We start from the raw sequence: 22169 nt of genomic DNA on the forward strand, positions 1-22169 counted from the left end.
ATACCGGATTATATCTCTGTGCATATTAAAAAAATAAGCAGTTGCTTCCACAACTTAAAATATATTCTCAATTATTTTATGTTGTAATTCGCGTCATGAATCACGACTGATGATCGAAGATAAGAGTTGATCGCAAGTTAAACTCACAACGGAACTCTCCTGCGTTTGCATAAAGAATTCAAGCGTTGCGTGGAGAACAGAGACTACAGCGATAGAGTTTGCGAGGAAAGTTGCTTGTCAAAAGAGATGATTATTTTTCAAGGAAAGTATTCTTATCCATTTGTCAATCTTTGTAGCAACTAGGGAAACGATCATGTTTACCTTTGGAATCTTAATTTCTACATATGATGGCAGTATAATGCCAGTCAAGAAGCAATAGCTTTGTCTGTCATGTGCTGAATGTCGGATTATACATATCAATTAATATTTTTTTAATCTTGCTGTAAAAATAATATAACATTTATTCTTAATAAAAGCATTTAATAGAGACATTAAATAGTATAAACCGTTCAATAAAATATAATTAAATATACATGTTAAAATGACTTTTTGCATTACATATATATGGCATTAAGATTTTGTATTTGATTCATGTACACATTTAATTCACACAATATGATATGATGAGTATATCATACACAGTTTACGTTGTAATTCAACTATAAGAATTTAAATATTTATTCGATCAGATTTCGGAGCATATTAAAATACGCTCCAGCTGTTTTCATGACCTGAAACATGTCCAATTGTTTTCAACTCTCTGATATATTTCCAATAAACTATAATTACTGTGATTGCAAATAGCAGGCACGCGTTAGTAAAATTGACATATATATAAATGACGTGATACTTATTTTATAAAAACATATAAAAAAAGAATTTCTACCTAAAAATTATCTGATTGTTATTATTGATATATGTAGACGTAAAACATTGATGTTTATATCATTTATCGATATTATAGTTAACGTGATTAGATAAACAGCTAATAAAATTTATGAATATCTTCAATACACTTCGATAGTCTTTTCTATTAGACACAAGTAAATAAATACAAAATTAGTTAACTTACAGCACCAAATGTCCTGAGCGAGAGATCCATAAACTTTCCAGCTGAGATCTTGGTCGGCGCGTTAGACACAATCATCAGCAATACGACGCTACGCACGTTTCTGTCCGGAAGACGATACCATTCAAGTTCACAGGATGCAATGGCTACCTTTTCCGCCTGTCGTTGAATTTATCACGTAGCAATAGCAACAAATTTCTTTCCATTAATTTTCACTCGCTTATTTCAAGGATTTGCAATATATTCCCTGTGTTTCTTTCACGATATACTCATAAAGATATTCATGAAACTTATTTTAGCACGTAACAGTGACTCTTACAGGAGTAAAATTAAATGCAACTTTAATTGTACATTATTTGAAAATCAATTATTCTATAATTATAGAGAGTTGTGTTATTGCTAATTTCATTGCTTTAAAAATCGAATATGTTAATATTTATGAGGCGTACCTGGCTGCTAAGCTGTTCACCGGTATAGCAAAATAGAAATACGTGTATTATTATGTTTACAACGCTTACTACATAAGTGCATGAAGCTGTTATATTCTTATTTTGCCAGTCCTATAAATATAAATATTTTTGGTAAATATATTATTATTATTACTGATTAACTGTAAAATCTCTGAAATGACTTTCGATTTTTCAACGATATGTGCATCATCATGAGAGTTTGAAATTCAAATAAAAATTCTAAATCATGAATAATTATCGAAGCTTTGATTATTTCTGTTTTTTTTATAGGCCAAAAATTTAATTTATTCAACTCATTAAAATTAATTGACCAAGTTTACGAACCACTAACATAAAATACACTAAAAGGCAGATGACTATCGTGTTCACCAGGATTTCCAACAGACATATTTCCTGTAAGGTATGCTGCACCAATTGTAAAAAACTGAAATGCAATTACTGATGATAAAACAATTAACGTTACCTGGATTAGTAGATAAAAAAATAAATATCATTAATGTGAGCAAATAGAAAGTTAATCATTTTCACCGAGCAACATTGTTAAAAAGTATTATTATTAATAAACACATATTGATTTTATGAGTTTATTAATAATTATTTTTATTATCCGAGTGTTAAAACCATGAACACGAATAACGATTGCCAGTTGCGAACTTACTTGCGCACTCTTACTTGATGCTCGACTATTTCAGCTAGTTTCTCATCCACTTCACGCTCCTCTCGCCATTGTTCCTGTACGAGACTTCTCATCAAGTTGATCAGAATTTTCAGCTGGCCGCAAGCGTGCACCACGAAAATCGCCGTGACACCACATGCACCTGTCACTACCGAGACTGTAATGAATCCTGTTAGAAACTGGATTACAAAGACCGTTTCGTAAACGGGGCTGACTTGCATGTCGAGGGAAAAAAAATAACCGAAACAGGCGAAATGTCTCAGCGTGACATTCTGATCGGTGACAATCTTTCTCTGGGACAATGGCAGAATTGTTCGAAAGGTAATGAAGCCGCTGTACATGAAAACAGCGCAGATGGTAACCAGGCGTTTTCCTGTCCTCGCGGATTTTAGCATAATGTCCCGCGCGTCCGCGCTGAAAACGTTCTCCCAATCCTCCTCGATATGCTTCAAGCAACGCCTGAGCTGATCGTAGCGAAATATGAAGATGCCGTATGAAGATGCGGACAATAAATCGTAGAGGAGAAGAGGGATTATTTGCAGTCGAATGCGCGTCGTTTCCGCTAGCACCCAGTAAAGGATAACAGTTAGAAGATCACTGGAGAAGAGAATGTAGGATATACAGATTAGCAGGAGATTGTACGTCTTCGGGTATACAGATTTTTCTTTACTGATGGAGGGCCAGACACCGAGCGCGAGCAAAATATTGCGAGTCAGTTGCGTGATGTACAAAATGTCATTCTGATAATGCTCGTTTCGCGGCATTTCTACGTGAACTTGGACGAATGTCCTGCGGATACTCCCGAGCTCTATCCGTCTACGTGTACTTAATGCGAGACCTGAACGCGAACTGAATCGTTACCGCGATTGTCGAAGGGCAATACCGCGAAGTCAACTCGTCGCTCGCGCATGTGTTTGCGCATTTTAAGAATTTAAACGTGTTTCGTCGCATGAGAGAAGAGAACAAAAGTTGAAAAGTTTATAAAGGGAGTCCTTTATCGGGGAAGGGGGGGGCGAGATTGCTTTCCATGAAATGTATTCTTATCCGCTTACGTGCGTTGACTTTTACAGCGACTAGGAAAATCATTACATTTAACTTTCTTCCTTTCTGAATTCTAACTTGCAATCATAATGTTGACTGTGTAGCTAACAATTTGATGATATCCTGCGAGAGCTCGTTTTAACTACGTAAATATGCATGTCGATAGTCACAGCAAGATTGCTATTATTTTTATAAAGCCACTTACTTGAATTAAATAATCGAATAATAGATTCTGCCAAGTATCTTATTTTGTTTCAAAGAGAGAAGACACGCAATTAAATATTTGATAAATAAATATATTATAATATTTATGAGAAACTTCATTATTATGCACAGCACATTCTCCGTGAGACTCGCGTTATTATTTAATAGTTGTTCTTACTGCACGTTCTAATACTTGAATGATTAACAAATTACATATTTTATTTGATAAACATTATATCGTTGTTTAATCGGCAACTGTGCGAAATATATTGAAATACACAACTGCTGATTTGATCACCTAAATAATTAATAAATATTTATTATTAAAGAATAATTTTTTTAAATCAGACACAGTAATATGTATCATACGAAATCAATCATGTTTCAGACGTCGCAATGTTAAATATAATATATATTTCGCTTACATCGCCAAATGTATTTAAGGAAAGGACAATAAATTTTCCCGCCGTACTCTTTGACGGAATATGCGATACAATTATTATTAGCACCATATCACGCGTTCCCTTCGCTGGAAGACGATACCATTCTAGCATATTTGTTTTCCAAGCTACTTGGTCCGCCTAATAAATGTGTACAGAATTGCTTTCACTTATGTAAGGTTTCATTTCTATATGTTTAGAAACGCGATTGGAACGACAGGACATTAATATAATAGAAGTGTAATGCAATAAAGTTAAATAAACATACAGAATAAACTTACTGTAGCTGTAATATATTCGCCGATATAGCAGAGAAGAAAAATATTTTATGTTGTAATTTGCGTCATGAATCACGACTGATGATCGAAGAAAAGAGTTGATCGCAAGTTAAACTCACAACGGAAACTCTCCTGCGTTTGCATAAAGAATTCAAGCGTTGCGTGGAAAACAGAGACTACAGCGATAAAGTTCGCGAGGAAAGTTGCTTGTCAAAAGGGATGATTATTTTCCAAGGAAAGTATTCTTATCCATTTGTCAATCTTTGTAGCAACTAGGGAAACAATCATGTTTACCTTTGGAATCTTAATTCCTACATATGATGGCAGTATAATGCCAGTCAGGAAGCAATAGCTTTTTTTGTCATGTGCTGAATGTCGGATTATACATATCAATTAATAATTTTTTAATCTTGCTGTAAAAATAATATAACATTTATTCTTAATAAAAGCATTTAATAGAGACATTAAAGTATAAACCGTTCAATAAAATATAATTAAATATACATGTTAAAATAACATTTTGCATTACATATATATGGCATTAAGATTTTGTATTTGATTCATGTACACATTTAATTCACACAATATGATATGATGAGTATATCATATACAGTTTACGTTGTAATTCAACTATTAGAATTTAAATATTTATTCGACTACACTTCGGAGCATATTAAAATACGCTCCAGCTGTTTTCATGACCTAAAACATGTCCAATTGTTTTCAACTCGATGACATATTTCCAATAAACTATAATTACTGTGATTGCAAATAGCAGGCACGCGTTAGTAAAATTGACATATATATAAATGACGTAATACTTATTTTATAAAAACATATAAAAAAAGGATTTCTACCTAAAAATTATCTGATTGTTAATATTGATATATGTAGATGTAAAACATTTATGTTTATATCATTCATCGCTACTATAGCGATACTAACGCGATTAGATAAACGGCTAATAAAATTTATGAATATCTTCAATACAATACACTTCGATAGTCTTTTGTAGTAGACACAAGTAAATCAATACAAAATTAGTTAACTTACAGCACCAAATGTCCTGAGCGAGAGATCCATGAACTTTCCAGCAGAGATCTTGGTCGGCGCGTTAGACACAATCATCAGCAATACGACGCTACGCACGTTTCTGTCCGGAAGACGATACCATTCAAGTTCACAGGATGCAATGGCTACCTTTTCCGCCTGTCGTTGAATTTATCACGTAGCAATAGCAACAAATTTCTTTCCATTAATTTTCATTCGTTTATTTCAAGGATTTGCAACATATTCCCTGTGTTTCTTTCACGATATACTCATAAAGATACTCATGAAACTTATTTTAGCACGCAACAGTGACTCTTACAGGAGTAAAATTAAATGCAACTTTAATTGTACATTATTTGAAAATCAATTATTCTATAATTATAGAGCGTTGTGTTATTGCTAATTTCATTGCTTTAAAAATCGAATATGTTAATATTTATTTATGAGGCGTACCTGGCTGCTAAGCTGTTCACCGGTATAGCAAAATAGAAATATGTGTATTACTATGTTTGCAACGCTTACTACATAAGTGCATAAAGTTGTTATATTCTTATTTTGCCAGTCCTATAAATATAAATATTTTTGGTAATTATAATATAATTATTACTGATTAACTGTAAAATCTCTGAAATGACTTTCGATTTTTCAACGATATGTGCATTATCCATAAGAGTTTGAAATTCAAATAAAAATTCTAAATCATGAATAATTATCGAAGCTTTGATTTTTTCTGTTTTTTTTATAGGCCAAAAATTTAATTTATTCAACTCATTAAAATTAATTGACCAAGTTTACGAACCACTAACATAAAATACACTAAAAGGCAAATGGCTATCGTGTTCACCAGGATTTCCATCAGATATATTTCCTGTAAGGTATGCTGCACCAATCGTAAAAAACTGAAATGCAATTACTGATGATAACAATTAACGTTACCTGAATTAATAGGTAAAAAAAATAAATGTCATTAATGGGAGCAAATAAAAAGTTAATTATTTTCACCGAGAAACATTGTTAAAAAGTATTATTATTAATAAACACATATCGATTTTATGAGTTTATTTAATAATTATTTTTATTATTCGAGTGTTAAAACTATGAACACGAATAACGATTGCCAGTTGCGAACTTACTTGCGCACTCTTACTTGATGCTCGACTATTTCAGCTAGTTTCTCATCCACTTCACGCTCCTCTCGCCACTGTTCCTGCACGAGACTTCTCATCAAGTTGATCAGAATTTTCAGCTGGCCGCAAGCATGCACCACGAAAATCGCCGTTAGGCCACATGCACCTGTCACGACCGAGACTGTAATGAATCCTGTTAGAAACTGGATTACAAAGACCGTTTCGTAAACGGGGCTGACTTGCACGTCGAGGGAAAAAAAATAACCGGGACAGGCGAAATGTCTCAGCGTGACATTCTGATCGGTGACGATCTTTCCCTGGGACAATGGCAGAATTGTTCGAAAGGTAATGACGCCGCTGTACATGAAAACACCGCAGATGGTAACCAAGCGTTTTCCTGTCCTCGCGGATTTTAGCATAATGTCCCGCGCGTCCGCGCTAAAAACGTTCTCCCAATCCTCCTCGATATGCTTCAAGCAACGCCTGAGCTGATCGTAGCGAAATATAAAGATGCCGTATGAAGATGCGGACATTAAATCGTAGAGGAGAAGAGGGATTATTTGCAGTCGAATGCGCGTCGTTTCCTCTAGCACCCAGTAAAGGATACCGGGTATAAGGTCGCTGGAGAAGAGAATGTAGGATATACAGATTAGCAGGAGATTGTGCGTCTTCGGGTATACAGATTTTTCTTTACTGACAGAGGGCCAGACACCGAGCGCGAGCAAAATATTGCGAGTCGGTTGCGTGATGTACAAAATGTCATTCTGATAATGCACGTTTTGCGGCATTTCTAAGTGAACTTGGCCGAATGTCCTGCGGATACTCCCGAGCTCTATCCGTCTACGTGCACTTAATGCGAGACTTGAACGAGAACTGAATCGTTACCGCGATTGTCGAAGGGCAATACCGCGAAGTCAACTCGTCGCTCGCGCATGTGCTTGCGCATTTTAAGAATTTAAACGTGTTCCGTCGCATGAGAGAAGAGAACAAAAGTTGAAAAGTTTGTAAAGGGAGTCCTTTATCGGGGAAGGGGGGAGGGCGAGATTGCTTTCCATGAAATGTATTCTTATCCGCTTACGTGCGTTGACTTTTACAGCGACTAGGAAAATCATTACATTTAACTTTCTTCCTTTCTGAATTCTAACTTGCAATCATAATGTTGACTGTGTAGCTAACAATTTGATGATATCCTGCGAGGGCTCGTTTTAACTACGTAAATATGCATGTCGATCGTCACAGTAAGATCGCTATTATTTTTATAAAGCCACTTACTTGAATTAAATAATTGAATAATATATTCTGCAAAGTATCTTATTTTGTTTCAGAGAGAGAAGACACGCTATTAAATATTTGATAAATAAATATATTATAATATTTGTGAGAAACTTCATTATTATGCACAGCACATTCTCCGTGAGACTCGCGTTATTATCTAGTTGTTCTTACTGCACGTTCTAATACTTGAATGATTAACAAATTACATACTTTATTTGATGAACATCATATCGTTGTTTAATCGGATACTGTGCGAAATATATTGAAATACACAACTGCTGATTTGATCACCTAAATAATTAATAAATATTTATTATTAAAGTCGAGCAGAGGCCAAATGCCGAGTATTTGTGGAAGAAAATTACTTTGCTTGGTAACGTATTCTACATCTTGCTCGTAATCTTTAATTGGATGTTTCTCTAAAAGGAGGTTCATTATGAAACTATAGGGAGTTTAATGAAACGTTCTCTCTCGTGATAAAAAATAAGAAGATATTGATATTTTGCGATGCTTTCGTGCTTGTAAGCCGCAAATTCAATCGCTATAATACTGATCGTTACGCGCTTGAAATCGACCATCTCACGCATGCGAAAACCGCTATGTGCACGTTCGCCTTTTGCATCAATTTTTCACGTCATGATGACTTGACAATGGCAAAAATAAACTTCGAAATGATCGCTGTATGTGCTGTAGCCTTCCTGGTTAGAACTTGAACCTGAACGCGAGGGTTGACTTTCTAGAAAATGAGAAGTTATACGGTAGAAAATAAGATTTGAGGCAAACCTCGCATATCGATCATATTCCTCAGGAAATGTTATCTTTTATTCAGCAGGAAGTCAGCCTAGAATACGTAACGTTTAGTAAGTATGTAATGAAATAACATTCTTTTCTTTTACTTTCGCGTTTGTCAATGATGCAAGTTAAAAATAAATTAATAATGTTAATTTATAATTAATTTGTCTACGCCATTTCTCTCTTTAATGGATTGTATATCATAACGGTTGTGTTTTACTTATTATTATTACTTACTTACTTATAATTTTTAAACGAATCCCGAAATATATTTTAATTTGGATACTTTTATTCCTTATACACATTTATTTTATGAATGAAAAATAAATCAATAAGTCAAAAAATATTCAACGAGGTTTGTATATGATAATAAACATGCAAATGTATTCAATTTCTTATTTGGAACGGAGATGTTTAGAGAAAAAAAATATTCTTTCTATATTATTACTTCTGATTTATAATTACAGATTTTTATTCTTCTACTGTTTTTTTCTACATAATTACGGTTAGCTTAAACCCTTAAACAACACGGTATGATTATTACAAAAGGTCAAAGGGATGAAATTATCGATGAGGGGAGTAGGGTGTTTACAGGTTTCATGGTAGTCTACATTTTCCGCAGGGATCTAGAGACTAACTATGCAAAATTTGGTCCAGATCAAAGAGTTTAGGAATCAACAGGGAATGTGCACACAGACATTCTAGTTTATTTTTACATTACGATTAATTCAAAAAATTTACTCAACTGATCGAAGAAGATTTAAATATGTAACAGACATCCTAACAATCTAAAATAAATGCATACGTAGTTATTAATTGTTCTTCCTTCCCGTAAGAACTTCTTTGTTACTAGTTAGACTAGTAGATAATTTAAAAAAGTATTTATGTTACTTACACTGCTGAATGTTCTGAGAGATAGATCAATAAAATTTCCTGCTTTAAGCTTTAATGGAGTTATAGAAATGGCTATTAGTAAAATCAATGATCGCGCTTTTATATCCGGAAGATGATGCCATTCCAAAGTACATGCTGTTAATGCGACTTTGTCTCCCTAATTTTTATTAATTAAATACAAGCGTCAGCAATGCAAACAAAAAAAATAACGTTCCGCTAATATTCCGCTTCATTACGGTTATTGTGTGTTTCCGACGGTGAATAACAAGCAACATACCTGATCGATGACTTGCTCGCCCATGTAGCAATATATAAATACGTTGAAACAGAGCATTATTAGCGCAATAAAAAATGCGACCAGTCGAACAATATTATGATTTTCCCATTCCTGTAAATACAACAATTTTATGAATTTTTTTATAAAACGTAACACCACAACACGGAGTACTTTGTCACATGACGTTTATCAAAATTTGTATTTCCTTAAAACTGATCGTTACATATTTCTGCGCACCATGATCACGTAATATCCTACTAGGCATAGCATGAAAGTAGACCCCAGGACTTCTATTAAACTCGGATATTGAATGGTACTCTGCACCAATTGTAAGAAACTAAAATGTATGACGAGAAAACTATAAAAATCGTGTTTAACAAAAATCACTAGTTGCTAATCCAAAATTTCTTCGATAATTGATGACACGTTACCCATTTTGTGTAGAACCTATCGCGTATTAAGCTCTGACATAGTCTCTAGTGAAGTTAGAATTATATTAAAGAATCAGCGAATGGACCTCATTACTGTACGCAAGAAAGAACTCACTTCCTTGTTTTAATTTGATGCTCTACGACAATGGCCAACTTCTTATTCAAGTACTCCGGTCGACTTTCATTCACGAAATCATTCATTAATGTCACTAGTATGTCCGACTGCACGCAAAAGTGCATCGCGCAAATGGTCACAAAACTAAAGGTTGCCACCGTAATCGTGTACTTTATAAATCCCCCAATAAATTCTATGAAAAACATGATTTCGTAAGTGGGACTACGCTGCACGTCAAATATAATGGGATCGGCCGGGCATGGCAATATTCTGATTGTGATATTTTGAGCAGTAACGATCTTTCCGATTGCCAACGGCATAATCGTTCGGACAGCCAGACCTGTCAGGTATGCAAATAGCGCGCACGTCACAATCAGACGTTTTCCAGTTCTGACTTTGTCGATCATCGAGATGCGATCGCTTGGATTGACGACGTCTCGCCAGTCTTCATCAATTAGAATTAGACAGTTTCGTACTTGATTCTTGTGAAGCAGCACGTAACTGTATTTGATTAGGCCTATTATCGAGTATAGCAAGCAACTCATGACTTTCAGCCTCAACCGAACGTCGGTCAGTATGACGAACATATAAAGAAATGTCGGGATCATCTCGCACATGATAAAAGCGATACACACAAAAGCCAACGTAACTGTCTCTATCAGATCCAGATGAATGGAATTCGTGCGCGCGAATGGCCATATGCCTAACATGCGAAAGAAGAAGCGACTCATCGCGAAAGCGTTTTTTATGTCGTATTCGTAATACTTGTTAGCAATCATCTTGAAAGGTGGATATTTTACAATTTCTTATACGAAGACTTTCCACTTTATAATATCACGATGTCATATAGTATATACGAAAGCACTTCTGTAATACCCGATATTGATGCGATACGTGTCTGATCGTCACTGACCGCAACACCGTACAGTATCCTTGGTTGGGTACAAACGTAATTCATAATTCACGTGCGCCTGCGTTTCGAGGGGAATGAAAAGCCACGTCAAGCAGATGGCTAATGTATGTATGGAGAAACTTTCCAGGAGATTGCGTGCAGATCTATTTATGATTTTTTCCTCATGGAAAGGAACAAAAAGTTTTTTTCCTGGAAGCTAGGAAAGAGTTGACGTTTCGTAAAGGAAATTTATAATAACAGTATAAGCAGAACGCAGTTGTTGACTTCGTAAAGTCTTCGTAGGAAAGTAACCGTACTTATTACGCGACTATTTCTAACAATATTGTTTGTTGGTTATTGTGAATATATCTTTGGTTAAAATGTACAGTGCATTTAGACAATAAGATCGAGTTACGGTGCTTCGTATAGAATAATATTTGATCGCGTTCCAAGCTAATGCTTTGGAGTTTTCAGTACCGCGTGCGAGATATAGACTTCCAAGTGCGATAATGATTTCGAAGCAGAATAGAAAAATATTTATTGCACAGCTCATTTATATCATATAATACTGAAGTGCTGTTTGATACTTTTGTTAGGACAAGAAAAGTTATGCAATTAATAATATATTCAATAAAGAACATATTGAAGCTAAGTCTACGTCATATTATGCTTATCACATCTAATTTCTCTATACATGTTTATGTCTTTTCAAGCATATTGTAATGTTACCGATGAAATTAGTTTAGCTAGTTACAAAAAACAAACATTGACTGACAATTCATGTGTTCTGGTACATCATACGATATTTCAATCTGCTCGTATTGCGCATATTCGCGTATTGCATTCGCACGCAGAAGTTAAAGCAGCAATGTTTTCGTATATACGTGATTGATAGATATGAAATTACATGCTTGGTTGTATTTTAATATCGATTTAATATCGACTAGATGCTTTTGTTTATCTTGCAATAAAATAAAAATACGGATTATATATATAGAGAGATAAAATAGTAACTGCTTAACTTAATTAATGATTAAACTGCTTTGAAATTTTAATATATGTATAGTTAAACCCCGTACTAAGGAACGTATTTTACACACTTTTTTATGTCAAAGGAATATATCAAAATCAAAAATACATTTAATACGTTATACTAAACTTTGTTACCATTGTGTGATGAGTTCGTAGTCGTAGCTTCAAGATGAAGACGGACATAAAACAGAAACGTTCAGTCAGTTTCACGACCTAGAAAACAAGCATAAAATATCTCGCAGTTATTTTCTTATTATTTTATCATGATTTTTGAAACATATCATACCGCAATTATTCGGTGTGATATTAAGGAAAAATATTTCACGTTCTGATTCCAACGGACATTCAATCGATTATAGTTCGAATCATGTGCTTCGGATATTTTAAGGATTTCAAATATGTTTTATGTATAATATTTTATATTATAATAAAGAGTAGTTTCTTTCAGTTAGTTGTGACGTAATTTTATTAAATTTAAGAATTATATAAGTTTAAGCGTGCGTTGGATTAAATAATCATAAACTACATGAAAAATGCAAACAATTCTCCAAGTTATTAAAATAAAAAGTTTTTATGTTTTATAGTTATCTAATAAATATTTACTTACCTAATTATAGAAGAAACCATTTACGGTCTTAGATTAAATCTTGGTAGCTTGGATCTTGGTTGATTGATCGTATATCATACGTGTTTACGTGTATACATCGTGTTTCACTTATTATTATTATTTACTTACTTTTACATCTATTAAATAAATCTTGAAATATATTTATATCTGGATATTTTTCTCATTTTGTATATGTGCGTTCATTAGATGAATAAAAAGTAAATCAGAAATTATACAATAAGGTTTGTAGGAGAGAGTGGACAAAGTGGACACTTGCAATAAATTTAAAAAACTAGCACTTAAAACAAAGTAATTTTAATTTTTATTATTTTATACATTCTAATAGAAGTTCTAAATGCAATTATTACAACTTTATAATAAATACATAAAAATGTATTGCAAGTGTTCACTTTGCCCCCACATGCCCACTTTGCCCCACTCTCCCTTATCTATTATTATAAGTACCTGACGTCTGTATGTATGTATTCTGTCTGACCGCAAACTACTCATTCGTTAGTGGACCGAATTTTTACCAAAAGTATATGAAGTAAAGATAAAATTTTCCGGGGAGTGCCATAAAGAGTATAGTTTTTTGTTATCGATTTTCTGGAAACCGGTTTTTCTAATTTTTCAGGAAATAATTGACCGAATTTCAAAGAATTATATATGAAACGGTTGTGTTTTACTTATTATTATTACTTACTTGATTACAATTTTCAAATAAATCCCGTAATATATTTTAATTTGGATACTTTTATTCCTTATATACATTTATTTTATGAATAAAAAATAAATCAGTAAATTAAAAGTTATACAATGAGGTTTGTATATGATAATAAACATGCAAATGTATTCAATTTTTTATTTGGAACGGAGATATTTAAAGAAGAAAAATATTCTTTCTATATTATTACTTCGGATTAATAATTACAGACTTTTATTCTCCTACTGTTTTTTTTTCTACATAATTACGATTGGTTTAAACCCTTAAACAACACAATATGACTATTACAAAAGGTCAAAGAGATGCAATTATCGATGAGGGGAGTAGGGTGTTTACAAGTTTCATGGTAGCCTACATTTTCCGCAGGATTCTAGAGATTAACTATGCAAAATTTGGTCCAGATCAAAGAGTTTAAGAGTCAACAGGGAATGTGCACACAGACATTCTAGTTTATTTTTACATTACGATTAATTCCAAAAATTTACTCAACCGATCGAAGAAGATTTAAATATGTAAGAGACATCCTAACAATCTAAAATAAATGCATACGTAGTTATTAATTGTTCTTCCTTCCCGTAAGAACTTCGTTACTAGTTTCACTAGTACATAATTTAAAGAAGTATTTATGTTACTTACACTGCCGAATGTTCTGAGAGATAGATCAATGAAATTTCCTGCTTTAAGTTTTAATGGAGTTATAGAAATGGCTATGAGTAAAATCAATGATCGCGCTTTCGTATCCGGAAGATGATGCCATTCCAAAGTACATGCTGTTAATGCGACTTTGTCTCCCTAATTTTTATTAATTAATTACAAGCGTCAGCAATGCGAACGAAAAAAAATAACATTCCGCTAATATTCCGCTTTATTACGGTTATTGTGTGTCTCCGACGGTGAATACCGAGCAACATACCTGATCGATGACTTGATCGCCCATGTAGCAATATATAAATACGTTGAAACCGAACATTATTAGCGCAATAAAAAATGCGCACAGTCGAAAAATATTATGATTTTCCCATTCCTGTAAATACAACAATCTTATAAATTTTTTTATAGAACGCAACAACACAACGCGGAGTACTTTGTCACATCACGTTTATCAAAATTTGTATTTTCCTTGAAACTGATCGTTACATATTTCCGCGCACCATGATCACGTAGTATCCTACGAGGCATAGCATGAAAGTAGACCCCAGGACTTCTATTAAACTCGGATACTGAATGGTACTCTGCACCAATTGTAAGAATCTAAAATGTATGGCGAGAAAATTATAAAAATCGTGTTTAACAAAAATTATTAGTTGCTAATCCAAAATTTCTTCGATAATTGATGACACGTTACCCATTTTGTGTAGAACCTATCGCGTATTAAGCTCTGACATAGTCTCTAGTGAAGTTAGAATTATATTAAAGAATCAGCGAATGGACCTCATTAATGTACGCAAGAAAAAACTTACTTCCTTATTTTAATTTGATGCTCTACGACAGTGGCCAACTTCTTATTCAAGTACTCCGGTCGACTTTCATTCACGAAATCATTCATTAACGTCACGAGTATTTCCGACTGCACGCAAAAGTGCATCGCGCAAATGGTCACGAAACCAAAGGTTGCCACCGTAATCGTGTACTTTATAAATCCCCCAATAAATTCTATGAATAACATGATTTCGTAAGTGGGACTACGCTGCACGTCAAATATAATCGGATCGGCCGGGCATGGCAATGTTCTGATTGTGATATTTTCAGGAGTAACGACCTTCCCGATTGCCAATGGCATGATCATTCGGAAAACCAGACAGAACAGATATACAAATAGCGCGCACGTCACAGTCAGACGTTTTCCAATTCTGACTTTATCGATCATCGAGATGCGAACGCTTGGATTGACGACGTCTCGCCAGTCTTCATCAATCAGAATTAGACAGTTTCGTACTTGATTCTTGTGAAGCAACACGTAACTGTATTTGATTAAGCCTATTATCGAGTATACCAAGCAACTCATGACTTTCAGCCTCAATCGAACGTCAGTCAGTATGACGAACATATAGAGCACAATCGGGATCGTCTCGCACATGATAAAAGCGATACACACAAAGGCCAACGTAACTGTCTCTATCAGCTCCAGATGAATGGAATTCGTGCGCGCGAATGGCCATATGCCTATTATGCGAGAGAAGAAGCGATTCATCGCAAAAGCGTTCTCTATGTCGTATTCGTAATACTTGTTAGCAATCATCTTGAAAGGTGGATTTTTACAATTTCTTTTACGAAGACTTTCCACTTTATAGTATCATGATACCATGTAGTATGGAAACACTTCTGTAATACTTGATATTGATGCGATACGTGTCTGATCGTCACTGACCGCAACAACGTACAGTATCCTTTGTTAGGTACAAACGTAATACATAATTCACGTGCGCCTGCGTTTCGAGGGGAATGAAAAGCCACATCAAAAGCAGATGGCTAATGTATGTATGGAGGAAACTTTCGAGGAGATTGCGTGCAGATCTATTTATGATTTTTTCCTCATGGAAAGGAACAAAAAGTTTTTTTCCTGAAAGCTAGGAAAGAGTTGACGTTTCGTAAAGAAAACTTATAATAACAGTATAAGCAGAACGCAGTTCTTGACTTTGTAGAGTCTTCGTAGAAAAGTAACCGTACTTATTACGTGACTATTTTTAACAATATTGTTTGTTGGTTATGTCATTGTGAATATATCTTTGGTTAAAATGTTATACAGTGCATTTAGATATTTTAGATAATAAGATTCGAGTTACGGTGCTGATTCGTGTAGAAATTATATTTGATCGCGTGTCATGCTAATGCTTTTTTGCGAAACTTATTTCGAAGCAAAATAGAAAAATGGTTCTTGCGCAGCTCATTTGTATCATATAATACTGAAGCTGCTTGATACTTTAGGACAAGTTTTAACGATATTGTTACATCTTTCGGTTTCGTCGTCTCTGTGTCCGGCCGATCGATACGGAACGGCCGGTAGTTGAAATTGAAGATCATTATTCGTTGCCAGGACGGTGCGAAATCAACGAGTCGCCTTTGAGTGTTTGAGTTTAGAGTTTTCTCCGAGCTTTCGTTGACGTTTGACGTCTCGCGAGCGTCACCGGGTTTGACGAGCTAATTCTTGTTACAGAAGTGTTCTCTGCGTTCTTTGTTGTATGTTCTATTGAACCTTCTTAACATAAAACCCGAGTTCTTTATTTCCACGAGTGCGCGAGTGCCGAGTCCGCGCCGAAGGCATAACAATATATTCAATCAAGAATATATTGAGACTAAAACCACGTCGTATTATGCCTATCACGTCTAATTTTTTTTTGCATGTTAATGTCTTTTCAAGCATATTATAATGTTACCGATGCATTTAGTTAGCTAGTTACAGAGAACATTGACTGACAATTCATATGTGTTCTGATACATCATACGATACTTCAATCTGCGTATTGCATTCGCACGCAAAAGTTAAAGCTGAAAGCAGCAATGTTTTTGTATATACGTGATTGATAGATATGAAATTATATGCTTGGTTGTGTGTGTCTGTGTGTGTGTATTTTAATATTAATTTAATATCGACTGGATGCTTTTGTTTATCTTGCAATAAAATAAAAATACGGATTACATAGAGAGGTAAAATAGTAACTGCATAACTTAATTAATGATTGAACTGCTTTGAAATTTTAATATATGTATAGTTAAACCGCACTAAGAAACATATATATATATTTTACAAACTTTCTTATATCAAAGAAATATATCAAAATTAAAAATATATTTAAGTGCATCTACTATGTATGTACGTTATACTAAACTTTGTTACCTTGGTGAGTTCGTAGTCGTAGCTTCAAGATAAAGAAGGAGATAAAGCAGAAACGTTCAGTCGGTTCCATTTATGAAGTATGTATGTTAAAATATATAACATCTGTCTTCACGACCTAGAAAAGAAGCATAAAATATCTCGCAGTTATTTTCTTATTATTTTATCATGATTTTTTAAACATATTATGCCGCACTTATTCAGTATGATATTAAGGAAAAATGTGTATATTTCGCGTTCTGATTTCAACGGACATTAATATGCCTCGGATGTTTTAAGGATTTCAAATATGTCTTATGTATAATATTTTATATTATAACAAAAAGTATAGATTCAGTTACTCGTGACGTAATTTTATTAAAATTAAGAATTGTATAAGTTTAAGCGTGCGTTAAAATGAATAATCATAAATTACATGAAAAATGCAAACAATTCTCGAAGTTATTAAAACGAAAAGTTTTCATGTTTTATAGTTATCTAATAAATAATTACTTACCTAATTATAAAAAAAACTCCATTTACGGTCTTAGATTAAATTTCAGCAGCTTGGATCTTGCGGTTGATTGATCGTATATCATACGGTCGTGTTTCACTTATTATTATTATTTACTTACTTTTACATCTATTAAATAAATCTTGAAATATATTTATATCTGGATATTTTTATCATTATGTATATGCGCGTTCATTTGATGAATAAAAAATAAATTAGTAAATCGGAAATTGACAAGGTTTGTAGGGGAGAATGGGCAAAGTGGACACTTGTAATAAATTTAAAAAACTAGTGCTTAAAACAAAGTAATTTTAATTTGTATTATTTTATACATTCTAATAGAAGTTCTAAATGCAATTATTACTAAATACATAAAAATTTATTGCAATTGCTTACTTTGCCCCTACATGCCCACTTTGCCCCGCTCTCCCCTATATGATTATAAACATTTGCAAATGTATTTTAATTTTTTATTTAAAACAGAGATATTTAAACAAGAAAAATATTCTTTTTATATCACAACTTCAGATTTATAATTACAGATTTTTATTCTTATTGTTTTATCTATATAATTACGATTAGCTTAAACTACTTAGCATTGCTCGGGATCATTACAAAGTGTCAAGCGAATGAAATTATTTGTGAGGGAGATAAAGTGTTCATAGGTGTTATGGTAGCCTACCATTTTCCGCAGAAGTCTAGAGAGTAACTGTGCAAAATTTAGTCCAGATCGGTCAAAGGATTTAGGAGTTAACAAGGAACATACAGACAGGTATTCTAGTTTATACATTACGATTAATTCTTAAAATTTACTCAACTGATCGAAGAATATTTAAATATGTAACGGACATCCTAATGATCTAAAATAAATGCATATGCAGTTATTAATTGCCCTTCCTTCCCGTAAGAACTTCTATGTTACTTAGTTTTACTAGTAGATAAGTTTAAAGAAACATTTATGTCACTTACACTGCCGAATGTTCTGAGAGATAGATCAATGAAATTTCCTGCTTTAAGTTTTAATGGAGTTATAGAAATGACTATAAGTAAAATCAATGATCGCGCTTTTGTATCCGGAAGATGATGCCAGTCCAGGGTACATGCTGTTAATGCGACTTTTTCCCCCTAATTTTTGTTAATTACAAGCGTCAGTATTGCGAACAAAAAAAATAACATTGCGCTAATATACCGCTTTATTACGGTTATTTACTTCTTCGACGGCGAATAAACGGCAACATACCTGTTCGATGACTTGCTCACCCATGTAACAATAAATAAATATGTTGAAACAAAGCATTATTAGCGCAATGATAAATGAGACCAGTCGAACAATATTATGATTTTCCCATTCCTGTAAATTGAACAATCTTATTAATTTTTTTTATGCAATGTGATATTACAACGCAGAGTACCCTGCCATGTCCCGTTTATTTAAATTTATATTTTTCTTAAAACTCAGTGTTACGTAAATATTTCTGCGCACCATAATCACGTAATATCCTACGAGGCATAACATGGAAGTAGACCCCAAGACTTCTGTTAAACTTGGATATTGAGTGGCACTCTGCACCACTTGTAAGAAACTAAAATGCATGACGAGAAAACTATGAAAATCGTTTTTAACAAAAATTATCAGTTGCTAATTCAATATCTTTTCGATAATCAATGACACGTTACCCATTTTGCGTAGAACCTATCACGTATTAAGCTCTGACATAGTCTCTAGTGAAGTTAGAATTACATTAAAGAATCAGCGAACGGACCTCATCATTGTACGCAAGAAAAAACTCACTTCCTTATTTTAATTTGATGCTCTACGACAGTGGCCAACTTCCTATTCAAGTTTTCCGGTCGACTCTCATTCACGAAATCATTCATTAACGTCACGAGTATCTCCGACTGCACGCAAAAATGCATTCCGCAAATGGTCACGAAACTAAAGGTTGCCATCACAATCGTGTACTTCAAAAATCCTGAGACACTTTGCAAGAAATATACGATTTCGTAAGTGGGACTACGCTGCACGTCAAGTATAACGAGATATGCCGGGCACGGTAATGGTCTGATAGTGACATTTTGAGGAGTAACGATCTTTCCCAGTGACAACGGCATGACTATTCGAAAAGTCAGACCGGTCAGGTATGCAAATAGCGCGCATATCAGAATCAGACGTTTTCCAGTTCTGACTCTGTCGATCATCGCGATGCGATCGCTGGGATTGACGACGTTTCGCCAGTCTTCGTCGACCAGCATTAGACAGTTTCGTACTTGATTCTTGTAAAGCAACAGGTAGCCGTATTTGATTAGTCCTACCAGCGAGTATACCACGCAGCCCGTGAATTTCAGCCTCAAATGAAAGTCCGTCAGTATTAGGAACATATACAGCAGAGTCGAGATCGTCTCCCACACGATAAGACCGATACACAGAAAAGTCAACGTAACTGTCTCTATCAGTTCCAGATAAATGGAATTCGTGCGGGCAAATGGCCATATGCCTAACATGCGAAAGAAGAAGCGACTCATCGCGAAAGCGTTTTTTATGTCGTATTCGTAATTCTTGTTAGCAACCATCTTGAAAGGTTGATTTTTACAATTTCTTATACGAAGACTTTCCACTTTATAGTATCATGATACCATGTAGTATGGAAACACTTCTGTAATACTCGATATTGATGCGATACGTGTCTGATCGTCACTGACCGCAACAGCGTTCAGTATCCTTTGTTAGGTACAAACGTAATTCATAATTCACGCGCGCCTGCGTTTCGAGGGGAATGAAAAGCCACGTCAAGCAGACGGCTAATGTATGTATGGAGAAACTTTCGAGGAGATTGCGTGTAGATCTATTTATGGTTTTTTCTTCATGGAAAGGAACAAGAAGTTTTTTTTCCTGGAAGCTAGGAAAGAGTTGACGTTTCGTAAAGGAAACTTATAATAACAGTATAAGCAGAACGCAGTTCTTGACTTTGTAGAAAGGAGAAAAACCGTACTTATTACGCGACTATTTCTAACAATATTGTTTGTTGGTTATGTCATTGTGAATATATCTTTGGTTAAAAAGTTATACAGTGCATTTAGATATTTTAGATAATAAGATTTGAGTTACGGTGCTGATTCGTGTAGAAATATTTGATCGCGTGCCATGCTAATGCTTTTTTGCAAAAATTATTTCGAAGCAAAATAGAAAAATGCTTCTTATTGCACAGCTCATTTATATTATATGATATTGAAGGTGCTTGATACTTTAGGAAAAGTTTTAATGATATTGTTACATCCTTCGGTTTCGTTGTCCTTGCGTCCGGCCGATCGATACGGAACGGCCGACAATTGAAATTGAAGATCGTTATTCGTTGCCAAGACGGCGCGAAATCAACGAGTCTTCTTTGAGTGTTTGAGTATTGAGTTTTCTCCGAGCTTTCGTTGGACGTTTGGACATCTCGCGAGCGTCACCGGTTTTGACGAGCTAATTCGTGTTACAGAAATGTTTTCTGCGTTCTTTGTTGTGTGTTCTATTGAACCTTCTTAACTTACAACCCGAGTTCTTTATTTCCGCGAGTGCGCGAGTGCCGATTCCGCGCCGAAGGCGTAACAATATATTTAATCAAGAATATATTGAGACTAAAACCACGTCGTATTATGCCTATCACGTCTAATTTTTTTTTGCATGTTAATGTCTTTTCAAGCATATTGCAATGTTACCGATACAATTAGCTTGGCTAGTTACGAAGAACGAACATTGACCGACAATTCATGTGTTCTGGTTACATCATACGATACTTCAATCTGCGTAATGCAATTGCACGCAAAAGTTAACGGGTATAAAGCAGCAATATTTTTGTATATACGTGATTGACAAATGTGAAATTATATATGTTCGGTTTATATCTTAACATCGACTGGATGCTTTTGTTCATCTTACATTGTGTTGCGGCCCCAATTAATGTAATAATAAAATATAAATTAAGAAAGACAAAGAGAATAATAATAGGGAACGCGACCGCGAAAGCCCGTTACTGATCTGCTCCCTGACTCCGATTGCCCTGTCGTCTCCTGTCCTCGCTTCCTTTTGTATCCTCGTCCTGTCTTTCGATATAGCTGAGTTGCTCGATCGTATGTGGGCCGATCGCGCAACTCATCTCTTATTGCTGATTCGGCGTTGCGTAATTCTTTCGGGCTTTCGCGGTCGCGTTCCCTATTATTATTCTCTTTGTCTTTCTTAATTTATATTTTATTATTACATTAATTGGGGCCGCAACAATTGCAATGAAATGAAAATACAGATTATGTAGAGAGATAAAATAGTAATTGCATAACTTAATTAATGATTAAACTGGTTTCTATTTCAGTTTAAAAATTTTAATATATAGTTAAACCGCACTAAAAAACACAAAATTTTTATACACACTTTTTTATATAAAAGAATTATGTCAAAATCAAATATATATTTAAG

At 34.3% G+C, this 22169-nt stretch overlaps 3 protein-coding genes and 1 long non-coding RNA gene across 9 annotated transcripts in view; 1 reads left to right on the top strand and 3 right to left on the bottom strand.

The window, feature by feature from the left end:
• The window catches only part of LOC139817272 (uncharacterized), a 213164-nt gene that overhangs the window by 174627 nt on the left and 16368 nt on the right, over positions 1-22169 (top strand). The gene's annotated exons all lie outside the window — the stretch shown is intronic.
• LOC139817257 (odorant receptor 4-like) lies at positions 23-2980 on the bottom strand. Of its 3 annotated transcripts, XM_071785208.1 has the most exons (5): positions 2198-2980; positions 1864-1963; positions 1519-1629; positions 1073-1228; positions 24-731 (listed from the first exon to the last, which is right to left on the bottom strand). In XM_071785208.1, exons 1-5 carry the CDS (start codon positions 2977-2979, stop codon positions 678-680), a joined length of 1203 nt encoding a protein of 400 aa, XP_071641309.1. In that variant the 5' UTR covers position 2980; the 3' UTR covers positions 24-677. The 3 variants fall into 3 exon arrangements, with proteins under 3 accessions (XP_071641310.1, XP_071641309.1, XP_071641311.1); XM_071785209.1 differs by having other exon boundaries at positions 23-1172; XM_071785210.1 differs by having other exon boundaries at positions 24-1441.
• LOC139817256 (odorant receptor 4-like) lies at positions 4568-9154 on the bottom strand. 4 transcript variants are annotated; one of them, XM_071785205.1, is made up of 5 exons: positions 6362-8607; positions 6028-6127; positions 5682-5792; positions 5232-5387; positions 4568-4591 (listed from the first exon to the last, which is right to left on the bottom strand). In XM_071785205.1, exons 1-5 carry the CDS (start codon positions 7141-7143, stop codon positions 4583-4585), a joined length of 1158 nt encoding a protein of 385 aa, XP_071641306.1. In that variant the 5' UTR covers positions 7144-8607; the 3' UTR covers positions 4568-4582. The 4 variants fall into 4 exon arrangements, 3 of the variants coding, with proteins under 3 accessions (XP_071641306.1, XP_071641307.1, XP_071641305.1); XR_011733168.1 differs by lacking the exon at positions 4568-4591 and adding an exon at positions 4617-4880 and having other exon boundaries at positions 5232-5331; positions 6362-9154; XM_071785204.1 differs by lacking the exon at positions 4568-4591 and adding an exon at positions 4623-4880 and having other exon boundaries at positions 6362-9154.
• Positions 13580-20424, bottom strand: LOC139817727 (uncharacterized). Its single transcript, XM_071786028.1, has 11 exons — positions 19512-20424; positions 19203-19302; positions 18960-19070; positions 18689-18844; positions 18533-18579; positions 16793-16848; positions 14855-15677; positions 14546-14645; positions 14308-14418; positions 14031-14186; positions 13580-13926 (listed from the first exon to the last, which is right to left on the bottom strand). The coding sequence occupies exons 1-11, from the start codon at positions 20288-20290 to the stop codon at positions 13876-13878; spliced, it is 2490 nt and encodes an 829-aa protein (XP_071642129.1). The 5' UTR covers positions 20291-20424; the 3' UTR covers positions 13580-13875.

This window comes from Temnothorax longispinosus, chromosome 8 (assembly GCF_030848805.1).
Source record: "Temnothorax longispinosus isolate EJ_2023e chromosome 8, Tlon_JGU_v1, whole genome shotgun sequence".
Taxonomy (NCBI): Eukaryota; Metazoa; Arthropoda; class Insecta; order Hymenoptera; family Formicidae; genus Temnothorax; species Temnothorax longispinosus.

What these genes read in the sequence shown, in the direction of transcription:
- LOC139817257 (XM_071785208.1), bottom strand. Translation starts at nt 2,979, where the DNA reads ATGCCGCGAAACGAGCATTATCAGAATGACATTTTGTACATCACGCAA. An exon ending in CATCAAGTAAGAGTGCGCAA is followed by an intron (nt 1,964 to 2,197) that starts GTAAGTTCGCAA and finishes ATTGCATTTCAG; the next exon opens with TTTTTTACAATTGGTGCAGC. An exon ending in CGCTCAGGACATTTGGTGCT is followed by an intron (nt 732 to 1,072) that starts GTAAGTTAACTA and finishes GACATGTTTCAG; the next exon opens with GTCATGAAAACAGCTGGAGC.
- LOC139817727 (XM_071786028.1), bottom strand. Translation starts at nt 20,290, where the DNA reads ATGGTTGCTAACAAGAATTACGAATACGACATAAAAAACGCTTTCGCG. An exon ending in GTGAGCAAGTCATCGAACAG is followed by an intron (nt 18,845 to 18,959) that starts GTATGTTGCCGT and finishes AACAAAAATTAG; the next exon opens with GGGGAAAAAGTCGCATTAAC. An exon ending in AATATTCTTCGATCAGTTGA is followed by an intron (nt 16,849 to 18,532) that starts GTAAATTTTAAG and finishes TGCAATACGCAG; the next exon opens with ATTGAAGTATCGTATGATGT.
- LOC139817256 (XM_071785204.1), bottom strand. Translation starts at nt 7,143, where the DNA reads ATGCCGCAAAACGTGCATTATCAGAATGACATTTTGTACATCACGCAA. An exon ending in GTGAACAGCTTAGCAGCCAG is followed by an intron (nt 5,388 to 5,681) that starts GTACGCCTCATA and finishes ATTCAACGACAG; the next exon opens with GCGGAAAAGGTAGCCATTGC. An exon ending in CGCTCAGGACATTTGGTGCT is followed by an intron (nt 4,881 to 5,231) that starts GTAAGTTAACTA and finishes GACATGTTTTAG; the next exon opens with GTCATGAAAACAGCTGGAGC.